The sequence below is a fragment of the Stenella coeruleoalba genome (assembly GCF_951394435.1).
Source record: "Stenella coeruleoalba genome assembly, chromosome: 1".
NCBI lineage: Eukaryota > Metazoa > Chordata > Mammalia > Artiodactyla > Delphinidae > Stenella > Stenella coeruleoalba.
Genome location: NC_137169.1, coordinates 100,922,367 through 100,934,815, shown reverse-complemented (window position 1 = coordinate 100,934,815; position 12,449 = coordinate 100,922,367). Strand labels below are relative to the sequence as shown.

Below are 12,449 nucleotides of genomic sequence, written 5' to 3'. Positions count from 1 at the left end.
GGCTTTAATGAGAAGGAAGTAAGAAGCAGTGTGCCTTTCTCATCCGCATGCTCACTGCCTACAGCAGCACCTGCCACTGGATGAATGGAGTGTGTAAGTTTATAGGTGCAGGTGAGGAAGGTTGGAAGAATTTCTACAGCTTGACTCCAATAAGTAAGGGAGCCACTATCTAGAGCAGTGGTTCTCAACTTTTACCAGAATGTATTGTAATTATTTTTGTGAGTCTGTGTCCTTCTCTAAACCCTGAGCTCCCTGAGGGCAAAAGTAACCATGTCTTATTTTCTCCATATCCACCATGCCATTCTGGTGACTAATGCAAGGCAGATGTTCAAGAAATATTTGTTGAATGAATGAATGATGAATGAATGAAGTATGACAGGAGATGTGAGGATAGCAGTAAGAGTTTCATATAGCTTAGGTGGGTATCAGAGACAGCTGACCATTGACAAGTAAAAGGACCTGGGCAGCCTAAGGACAAAATTGGGTTGAGAGAATACCTCTGTATTTAAGAGGACCAAATAGAAGTTGGAGAAACTAATTGCAATTACAAGTGATCTGTTCTGCCCCCTGTCGAATATTCCTCCATCCGTGAAGGTTCTTTGGACCTACACTGCACAGGTCTCTATGGGACACAGATGAAAGAATAGGGCCACCCAGCCCGGCCGCCATAGAAGAGAACAGTCCTCCAACCCCCAACACTTGGCTTTCCTTTGTTAAATTTGAATCTATACAGACTTTATAGCTTCTTACTAGGTGATGCCTACCTTATATAGTAAATTGGACTAAGTATGTAGAAAGTCTTTTAAACTATAAATGACAATCCAAAAGCAAGGGGCTATTATTTTGGGGATATTTTACTTTTTTTTATTTGCTGAAAGTCAGAAGAGGCCCCAAAGTTTTAATGCCTCAGGTCCCAGAATAGCTTCATCCAGCCAGGTTTCAGGGCTTTGAAGCAGCCATTGGCCTAAATAGGAAAATTCCACCAAAACGAGAGTATTGTCATTTTTCCCCCAAAAACACTTTTGCTTTAAATTTATCAGAGTGCTATCTGGGAGGAATGGTTTAAATATGAACAGAAGCTGACATGGGTTAACTCTCACAGGATGCTCTGTAGAGAAGGAAAGGATTGGATCAGGGTGATGATTCACACATACCACCAGCTGTTATTCCTGACTTCTTCTTTCCAACACAGAATTGCATTGATGAAATTGAGCGCATAATCAGTGTTAAGCTCCAGCTCATCGGAATTGTCGGTATTGGAATCGCAGCCCTCACGGTAAGAAAGTTCCAGAACATACCTTCTTTGACACCTAAGAAGCCTTGAACCTTTGTATCTTGTTTCTCTTCAAGTGTGATATGGCAGTATCTTAGGAGAGATTTTTCGTAAAAGACAAAGATGTTTTTGACAGCATATCTAAGAACAAAGCTAATTAGATACATCAATACTTAGTTCTCTCAAATATGATACAAATTTCAATGTTAAGCTAATTATGACTTTGAGTTTATCATTGCAATAACTTCCCATTTTAAGGTCACCAAGCTTAAACTAGATGAGTGATTTTTAATTCTGGGTCTCTTCCTTTGTTAGATATTTAAGACAACATAGATTAAACTCTCTCACCTATGATTTGCAGAGGTAGCACAGTGTAGTGATTAACAGTGCAAACTCTGGCATCACACTGTCTGGATACAACTGCTAGCTCCACTACTTACAAACCCTGGGGTCACTGGAAAGTTTCTTAATTTCTCTGTGTCTCAATTCCCTCATCTGCAAAATGGGGATTTTAATATATCAACCTCAGAAAAGTGTTGTGACAATTAAGTGGAATAATACATATAAAGTATTATTAGGAATTAATTCATATAAAGGGTCTGGAACATAGCACTCAATAAATGCTAGCTCTACATAGAATCTGAGTGTTCCCAAGCCCTGAATCCAGGCGAACTATATATGGAAGTGTGAAGCATAGTGCATCCTTGCACCTGTAGGTAGCTCAGTACTTCTAAAGTACAAAAGAAGAGTGTGCAAGAGTTCATAGGGGCAGAAGGCTATGGTAAGTGTAGCAAGAGATGACACTGGAGAGGGTTATGAGGGTCCACATAATTGTGTTCTTTGTGTGACTTTTTGATAGGTTGGGCTTTATCCTTAAGGTAGGGGGGAGCCACCCAGGTTTGGAAGGACCTGTAGTGCAGTGTGGAGGTAAAGTTGGAGGGAAGTAAGATTGGAGTCAGGTAAGCCCATAAAGAGGTGATTCCCATTGTCCAAGGGCTGAGTGATAATAGTTAATGCTAAGATAATACTTACCCTCTAGCCCTCCTATGTAGATTAATTCATGGCCTAAGCTGAGGCAGGGGCAATGGAATTGTGAGGAAATCAATGAATTGGCAGTTCTCAGGGGACACACAATCATCGTCCCTCCTTTCTGTATTTAGAGCACAGAGGGCTGGGGCAGTGGGTGAAAATACTATGCTGAGGACCTCTGAATCCAGGGTCTTCTCTCAGGCCCTCCCCACCCGCCCTGGGGCTAGCCTGATGGCCAGTCTGCGGCTTCCCAAGGACAATTCTGAGGCAGATGGTTTGAAAATGTTCTGCATTAACGGAGGTATCAAATAGACGCTCCCAACAATTCTACAGTCTCAAGGAATGAGCATTCTAGAAGTGGTCACCCCTGACTCATGACAGTGGCAGGATGAGTTTCTTTCTGAGGGGATCCCTTTAGATACAACGAGGTCTAAGCAGGGGTTGCATCCAACCTTACAACCACGGAAAAGGGAAAGGCCCTGTGTTGGCCATCTTGCCTCAGAAGAAACGCCCAGAGTTTCTTCTTTAATTCTTTTCTTCATAAGGTAAGAGTTTCACAATGTAATCAGTTAACAAAATGTCCATTAGGTGTCTCCCCTGCCACACACTGGTACTGAGTTCTGTCAGCCAGAAGCTTGGATCCCTGATCCCAGCTATTCCCTTAAGTCTGCCCCTTCCCCTCCAATAACTGATAACACATGCCTTTTTAAATTCAGCATTTACAGATCCTAGTCTAATGTAGGATGGGATTGAGGAGAGAATCAGAGAGATATGGTACTGATTTCTTTGAACAAACATTGAGAGTAGTCTATGAACAACGCACCTACAGATAGCATATCATAGGCTCTGCAAAATTAATAGGAGAAGTGATTGAGGACAAGAAGGATTTTTTGGCATCCTTCTATTCAAACCATTTAAGTAGCTATTAATTTTGCTAAATATTTGTCTTTTCAAAGAAGCATCCAAGTGGTAGAAGATGTCAGTAGTACCATAGTACAAACACCACAATTTATGCTTTGGTAAAACTATTGAGTTAAATAATAAAGCATCATGTACACTTAAAAATGAACTGGGAATGAAGGGATGCTCCACTTTTTAATATGTGGTCACTGTTGCAAAAATTCAAAGCTTTGCCAGCAATAGAAAACTATTTAGACTGCAAGTGTATTTAAACAAGTGGTTAAAAACACATTTTCCAACATAAAAATATAAATGAGAGAGATTGGTTCAAGATGGTGGAGTGGAAGGACATGCACTCACTCCCTCTTGCAAGAAAACTGGAATCACAACTAACTGCTGAACAGTCATCAACAGGAAGACACTGGAACTCACCAAAAAAGATACCCCACATCCAAAGACAAAGGAGAAGCCACAGTGAGACGGTAGGAGGGGCGCAATCACAGTAAAATCAAATCCCATAACTGCTGGGTGGGTGACTCACAAACTGGAGAATACTTATACCACAGAAGTCCACCCATTGGAGTGAAGGTTCTGAGCCCCACGTCAGGCTTTCCAACCTGGTGGTCTGGCAACGGGAGAAGGAATTCCTAGAGAATCAGACTTTGAATCCGAGCAGGATTTCATTGCAGGACTTTGATAGGACTGGGGTAAACAGAGACTCCACTCTTGGAGAGCACACACAAAGTAGTGTGCACATCAGGACCCAGGGGAAGGAGCAGTGACCCCATAGGAGACTGAACCAGACCTACCTGCTAGTGTTGGAGGGTCTCCTGCAGAGGCAGGGGGTGGCTGTGGCTCACTGTGAGGACAAGGACACTGGCAGCAGAAGTTCTGGGAAGTACTCCTTGGCATGAGGCCTCCCAGAGTCTGCCATTAGCCCCACCAAAGAGCCAGGTAGGCTCCAGTATTGGGTCGCCTCAGGCCAAACAACCAACAGGGAGGGAACCCAGCCCCACGCATCAGCAGGCAAGCAGATTAAAGTTTTACTGAGCTCTGCCCACCAGAGCAACACCAAGCTCTACCTACCACCAGTCCCTCCAATCAGGAAACTTGCACAAGCCTCTTAGATAGCCTCATCCACCAGAGGGCAGACAGCAGAAGCAAGAACTACAATCCTGCAGCCTGTGGAACAAAAACCACATTCACAAAAGATACACAAGATGAAAAGGCAGAGGGCTATGTACCAGATGAAGGAAAAAGATAAAACCCCAGGAAAACAACTAAATGAAGTGGAGATAGGCAACCTTCCAGAAAAAGAATTCAGAATAATGATAGTGAAGATGATGCAGGACCTCAGAAAAAGAATGGAGGCAAAGATTGAGAAGATGCAAGAAATGTTTAACAAAGACCTAGAAGAATTAAAGAACAAACACCTAGAAGGATTAAAGAACAAACAAACAGATGAACAATACAATAACTGAAATGAAAACTGCACTTGAAGGAATCAATAGCAGAATAACTGAGGCAGAAGAACAGATAAGTGACCTGGAAGATGGAATGGTGGAACTCACTGCTGCAGAACAGAATAAAGAAAAAAGAATGAAAAGAAATGAAGACAGCCTAAGAGACTTCTGGGACAACATTAAACGCAACAACATTCGCATTATAGGGGTCCCAGGAGGAGAAGAGAGAGAGAAAGGACCCGAGAAAATATTTGAAGAGATTATAGTCGAAAAATTCCCTAACGTGGGAACAGAAATAGCCACCCAAGTCCAGGAAGTGCAGAGAGTCCCAGGCAGGATAAACCCTAGGGGAAACATGCCAAGACACATAGTAATCAAATTGACAAAAATTAAAGACAAAGAAAAATTATTGAAAGCAACAAGGGGAAAATGACAACATACAAGGGAACTCCCATAAGGTTAACAGCTGATTTCTCAGCAGAAACTCTACAAGCCAGAAGGGAGTGGCATGACATATTTAAAGTAATGAAGAGGAAGAACCTACAACCAAGATTACTCTACCTGGCAAGAATCTCATTCAGATTCGACGGAGAAATCAAAAGCTTTACAGACAAGCAAAAGCTAAGAGAATTCAGCACCACCAAACCAACTCTACAACAAATGCTTAAGGAACTTCTCTAAGTGGGAAACACAAGAGAAGAAAAGGACCTAAAAAAACAAACCCATAACAATTAAGAAAATGATAATAGGAACATACATATGGATAATTACCTTAAATGTGAATGGATTAAATGCTCCAACCAAAAGACACAGGCTCACTGAATGGATACAAAAACAAGACCCATATATATGCCGTCTACAAGAGACCCACTTCAGACCTAGGGATACATACAGACTGAAAGTGAGGAGATGGAAAAAGATATTCCATGCAAATGGAAACCAAAAGAACGCTGGAGTAACAATACTCATATCAGATGAAATAGACTTTAAAATAAAGAATGTTACAAGAGACAAAGAAGGACACTACATAATGATCAAGGGATCAATCCGAGAAGAAGATATAGCAGTTATAAATATATATGCACCCAACATAGGAGCACCTCAATACATAAGGCAACTGCTGACAGCTATAAAGGAGGAAATCAACAGTAACATGATAATAGTGGGGGACTTTAACACCTCACTTACACCAGTGGACAGATCATCCAGACAGAAAATTAATAAGGAAACAGAAGCTTTAAATGACACAATAGACCAGATAGATTTAATTGATATTTATAGGACATTCCATCCAAAAACAGCAGCACATGGAACATTCTCCAGGACCGATCACATCTTGGGTCACAAATCAAGCCTTGGTAAATTTAAGAAAATTGAAATCATGTCAAGCATATTTTCTGACCACAACACTATGAGATTAGAAATCAATTACAGGGAAAAAAATGTAAAAAACACAAACACATGGAGGCTAAACATTACATTACTAAATAACCAAGAGATGACTGAAGAAATCAACGAGGAAATAAAAAAATACGTAGAGACAAATGACAAGGAAAACACAACCATTCAAAACATATGGGATGCAGCAAAAGCAGTTCTAAGAGGGAAGTTTATAGCATTACAAGCCTACCTCAAGAAACAAGAAAAATCTCAAATAAACAATCTAACCTTACACCTAAAGGAACTAGAGAAAGAAGAACAAACAAAACCCAAAGTTAGTAGAAGGAAAGAAATCATAAAGATCACAGCAGAAATAAATGAAATAGAAACAAAGAAAACAATAGCAAAGATCAGTAAAACTAAAAGCTGGTTCTTTGAGAAGATAAATAAAATTGATAAACCATTAGCCAGACTCATCAAGAAAAAGAGGGAGAGGCTCAAATCAATAAAATTAGAAATAAAAAAGGAGAAGTTACAACAGATACCGCCAAAGTACAAAGCATCCTAAGAGACTACTACAAGCAACTCTATGCCAATAAAATGGACAACCTGGAAGAAATGGACAAATTCTTAGAAAGGTGTAACCTTCCAAGACTGAACCAGGAAGAAATAGAAAATATGAACAGACCAATCACAAGTAATGAAATTGAAACTGTGATTAAAAATCTTCCAACAAACAAAAGTCCAGGACAAGATGGCTTCACAGGTGAATTCTATCAAATATTTTGAGAAGAGCTAATACCCATGCTTCTCAAATCCTTCCAAAAAATTGCAGAGGAAGGAACACTCCCAAACTCATTCTATGAGGCCACCATCACCTTGATACCAAAACCAGACAAAGATACTACAAAAAAAGAAAATTCCAGACCCATACCACTGATGAATATAGATGCAAAAATCCTCAATAAAATACTAGCAAACAGAATCCAACAACACATTAATAGGATCATATACCATGATCAAGTGGGATTTATCCCAGGGATGCAAGGATTCTTCAATATATGCAAATCAATCAATGTGATACACCATCTATTAACAAATTGAAGAATAAAAACAATATGATCATCTCAATAGATGCAGAAAAAGCTTTTGACAAAATTCAACACAGATTAATGATAACAACTCTCCAGAAAGTGGGCATAGAGGGACGTACCTCAACATAATAAAGGCCATATACAACAAACCTATAGCAAACATCATTCTCAATGGTTAAAAACTGAAAGCATGTCCTCTAAGATCAGGAAAAAAACAAGGATGTCCACTCTCACCGCTATTATTCAACATAGTTTTGGAAGTCCTAGCCATGGCAATCAGAGAAGAAAAAGAAATAAAAGGAATTCAAATTGGGAAAGAAGAAGTAAAACTGTCACTGTGTGCAGATGACACGATACTATACACAGAGAATCTTGAAGGTGACACCAGAAAATTACTAGAGCTAATCAATGAATTTGGTAAAGTTACAGGATACAAAATTAATGCACAGATATCTCTTGCATTCCTATACACTAATGATGAAAAATCAGAAAGAAATTAAGGAAACACTCCCATTTACCATTGCAACAAAAAGAATAAAATACCTAGGAATAAACCTACTTAGGGAGACAAAAGTCCTGTATGCAGAAGACTATAAGACACTGATGAAAGAAATTAAAGATGATACCAACAGATGGAGAGATATACCATGTTCTTTGATTGGAAAAATCAATATTGTGAAAATGACTATACTACCCAAAGCAATCTATAGATTCAGTTCAATCTCTATCAAACAGTAATATAGATCAATGGAACAGGATAGAAAGCCCAGAGATAAACCCACGCACCTATGGACAACTAATCTATGACAAAGAAGGCAAGGATATACAATGGAGAAAAGACAGTCTCTTCATTAAGTGGTGCTGGGGAAACTGGACAGCTACATGTAAAAGAATGAAATTAGAACACTCCCTAACACCATACACAAAAATAAACTCAAAATGGATTAGAGACCTAAATGTAAGACTGGACACTATCAAACTCTTAGAGGACAACATAGGAAGAACACTGACATAAATCACAGCAAGATCTTTTTTGATCCACCTCTGAGAGTAATGGAAATAAAAACAAAAATAAACAAATGGGACCTAATGAAACTTAGAAGCTTTTGCACAGCAAAGGAAACTACAAACAAGATTAAAAGACAACCCTCAGAATGGGAGAAAATATTTGCAAACGAATCAATGGACAAAGGATTAATCTCCAAAATATATAAACAGCTCATGCAGCTCAATATTGAAAAAACAAACTACCCAATCCAAAAATGGGCAGAAGACCTAAATAGACATTTCTCCAAAGAAGACATACAGATGGCCAAGAAGCACATGAAAAGCTACTCAACATCACTAATTATTAGAGAAATGCAAATCAAAACTACAATGAGGTATCACCTCACACCAGTTAGAATAGGCATCATCAGAAAATCTACAAACAACAAATGCTGGAGAGGGTGCAGAGAGAAGGGAACCCTCTTGCACTGTTGGTGGGAATGTAAATTGATGCAGCCACTATGGAGAACAGTATGGAGTTTCCTTAAAAAACTAAAAATAAAATTAGCATATGACCCAGTGATCCCACTACTGGACATATACCCAGAGAAAACTTAATTCAAAAAGACATGTGCACCCCAATGTTCATTGCAGCACTATTTACAATAGCCAGAACATGGAAGCAACCTAAATGCCCATTGACAGACGAATGGATAAAGATGTGGTACATATATACAATAGAATATTACTCAGCCATAAAAAGGAATGAAATTGGGTCATTTGTAGAGACATGGATAGATCTAGAGACTGTCATACAGAGTGAAGTGAGTCAGAAAGAGAAAAACAAATACCATATACTAACGCATATATGTGGAACCTAGAAAAAATGGTACAGATGAACCAGTTTGCAGGGCAGAAATTGAGACACAGATGTAGAGAACAAATGTATGCACACCAAGGGGGGAAAGTGGCGGGGTGGTGGGGTGGTGGTGTGATGAATTGGGAGATTGGGTTTGACATGTATACACTGATGTGTATAAAATGGATGACTAATAAGAACCTGCTGTATAAAAAAAAATAAAATTCAGAATTTCAAAAATATATATATATAAATTAGATCTGGGATTAACCTGAAATATAAAATTCTAAAACAAGTAGTGTATTAATCTTTTATAATTATTAAGAACTGCCCTATAAGCTAGAAATAGAGTCATTTTCTTAAACCAGAGTCTTGCTATTTTTAACAATAATAAAATAGGAATGTATTTTAAGCAGTTAACGGAAGTCTTTAACCAGTAGCCATAATTAAGTAGCACATATAAAAGTGCCACTTATATTCAGTAATTATTGCTTATAATTATTTGTCAACATGAGTTAAACATGCAAGCAGTTTGCTGGCCTTTTTTAAAAATCAATTTTCATCATTTGAAAGTCATTAAGTGGTTCCTTCTGTTTCAGATCTTTGGCATGATATTCAGCATGGTCCTTTGCTGTGCGATACGAAATTCACGAGATGTCATATGAAGCTACTTCTACATGAAAGTTGTAATCTAGAGCATACAAATGTCACAGGAGCTGTCTCCTGGCTCATTTTTAATATTCAAAGGACATTAGGATCTAAAATAATCTGCTGTTAATTGTACATTTGCACATGTATGTATGTTTGGCTCATTACTGGTTTACCCCTTGAGTGAATGCCTATGTATGTTGACTGAAGCATATTCATGTGTGATCTGCATGTTTCTGGTATATGCATAATGAAATCTGTTTGCTGGGAATTCCTGATTCTTGTTATGTGAGAGAAACACATATTTAACTCTCAGAAAAAGATCAAAAAGCTTTGATAAACTTTAAAAACTTGGTTATTTAGGAAAAAAATATGATAGTGGGTCAGTTTCTCAGACTCTAGCCATAGGAAGTTAGATACAGAGAATTCAGGGATTTCTAGTTTGTGGAAGCAATAAGCTATAGGAATTGAGAGATCATGGTGCAGTGTTAAAAGTAACTGTGTTTGGGTTAGGTGTAAGGGTTTCCTGGGATTTTTCTTATATACATACTCTCCCCAGAATTCAGGACTAAACACATCTGTAAAACTAAATATAGCTTGGAAAATCTAATTTGACTAAGTCATACTTTCCTAGTATTTAAAAAACAAAACAAAACAAAGAAAACGTTGCTCTGGAAAGAGGTGTCACACAGACAATCACATGCCCTATAAAACTGAGTGTTTTTAGGACTAGAAAGAAAATCTTTTAACAACTTTTGAAGGAAATATTTTTGTTCTTATATAAAGACATTTAAATATTGCTTTATGACTTTCCTTTTCTGACTCTTCCCTGAACTACTGTAACCCCCCACATACACAAAAGGGCTTTTATCTCCAACTTTTCTGTATTTCTTCAGATGTAAGCATAGAAAGACTAAAGCAAGAGATCTGGCAGTTGCGAATTGTGGGAAAGAGAATTTTTACTGGCACTGTATCTTTGAAATACCTCATAACTTGAGTTTACATATTTTCCTAATTTTTTGGTATTTTTCTTATTTATTCACCTAGAGAATTCTTCTTTATAGATTAAAAACTACAGTTTTTGCCACTTAAAATATACTATATCATGAGCATCCTTAGCCAAACCAAAATAAAGAAAAACATCCTCTCCTAGTTTTGTGCACACAAGAGAGACAAGCTAAGGAAACAAAAATACACACACAACAGAAATATGTTCCTTCTGTGCAGGTCTCCTATAAAAATAAAATGTTTGTGTTCTTTATGGTCTTGACGCTTCATTGTAATCCCAAATTTACAATTTAAATTGACATATACGTCCATTTTTAAATAGCAACTTGGTACATTTAGTAAATCATGGATTTTTAAAAATTACATTTTAAAAGGCCACACAGAAATGAAAGTATGGGGGACTTTTGGAAACCCCCAAGTAAGTTTGTACTCATGTGAGAACACAAGTCTTTGGGTCTACACTAAAGGAGAGTGTGCACTCCGAGAAAGTTCTACAAAACATTTTGCTGAGAACACGTAACCATTTGAAATAATCTCACTCCCATAGGGAACCACATTTCTCCTGCCATACTTGCTATTGCTACTAACTGTGGAGGAAGATTTCTAGAAAAAAAGTCAGACTGGAAGCAAGCCAAAAATTTAATTGTGCATGGCTACTTTGCTGTGTCTGTAGCTAACAGAAAGACTATTTTAAGAAACTCAATAGATGTTTCTACCCTGGTAGTTGAGAAGTAGAGCTTTTTAAGTAAAGAACAAAAAGCCACCATCTCTCCTGGTGGCTTATTTCACCTGTCTGCCTGAAGACAGGAAACAGGCTTAAGGGCATACTTAGGTTTCTTCCAGCTCAGAATCTTCTGGGATTCAACAAAAGTGAGTTTCATTCTATATCTGAATTAACCTTAAAGAAGTGTAGCTAAAAGTGGAAGAGTAGAGATTTGTTCCATATGTGATTAAAGTGTGACTTTTGGGAGTAATTTTTCTAAAATATGTGCCATGAGTAAAATTAGAGAATTTCATCTCTGAGTGAGGGAAGAATTACATACATATATATCTTGAATCTACATATGCATCTTGAATATATATCTCTTGAATATATATACATGTATAACTTGAACATATGTATACGTGTGTGTGTATATGTATATGTGCACACATACATGTATACATATATGTGTACAAATATATACACACACGTATAAAGTTTTGATTATATCTGTTTATCTGAACTAATTTGAGATCAGGCCCAAAGATTTTCTTAAATGTATGGTGCCAAGGCACAGAATTAAAACTTCTTGATGAAATATTTTAAGTTATTTCAAATTAAACTTTCTATGTACCAGAATTTCTTGTTTGATTTATCTTAAAATCCTGTTATATCTTTATACACACTCATTCAACTTATCTAAATGCCTGTCAATCAACCCAAATAATATGGTGAAAAAGGAAAGAGTAGTAACCTTTCTGTAGTGTTACTAATAGGAGCTGGGCTTAAAAACAACATGCTAACAAAGTTATGGCATATAGTTATGTTTCAATTAATATTGTTTCACCCAAATTACACCTCTTTTCCCCAGAGTAGCTCCTTTGTCATCCATAGTACAACCTGTAAAATTACACACTGATACAGAGGCCAGTGTAACCGCCCGTGCAGTCACCAATGACAGGTGCTCTCCTTTCCCCTGTGAGCAGTGCCAGTAGCTTTGGTGTGGTGAGAATGAGGATCCTGGAAAGATGGCAATGAAGGAGATAGCATATTTTCCCTTCTGAAGTAAGTTTATCAGAGATTAAAAAGAAGAGACCCCCCTCTG

At 37.8% G+C, this 12,449-nt stretch overlaps 1 protein-coding gene across 2 annotated transcripts in view; it reads left to right on the top strand.

Annotated features, from left to right (window-relative positions):
• Positions 1–12,138, top strand: part of TSPAN2 (tetraspanin 2) — a 42,061-nt gene extending 29,923 nt beyond the window's left edge. For both annotated transcript variants that reach the window (XM_079940617.1, XM_079940616.1), the window contains 2 exons: positions 1,193–1,276; positions 9,585–12,138. In XM_079940617.1, the coding sequence (XP_079796743.1) occupies positions 1,193–1,276; positions 9,585–9,650 (150 nt within the window). In that variant the 3' untranslated portion in view covers positions 9,651–12,138. The remainder of the gene's footprint in view (positions 1–1,192; positions 1,277–9,584) is intronic.
• The last annotated feature ends 311 nt before the right edge of the window (positions 12,139–12,449 follow it).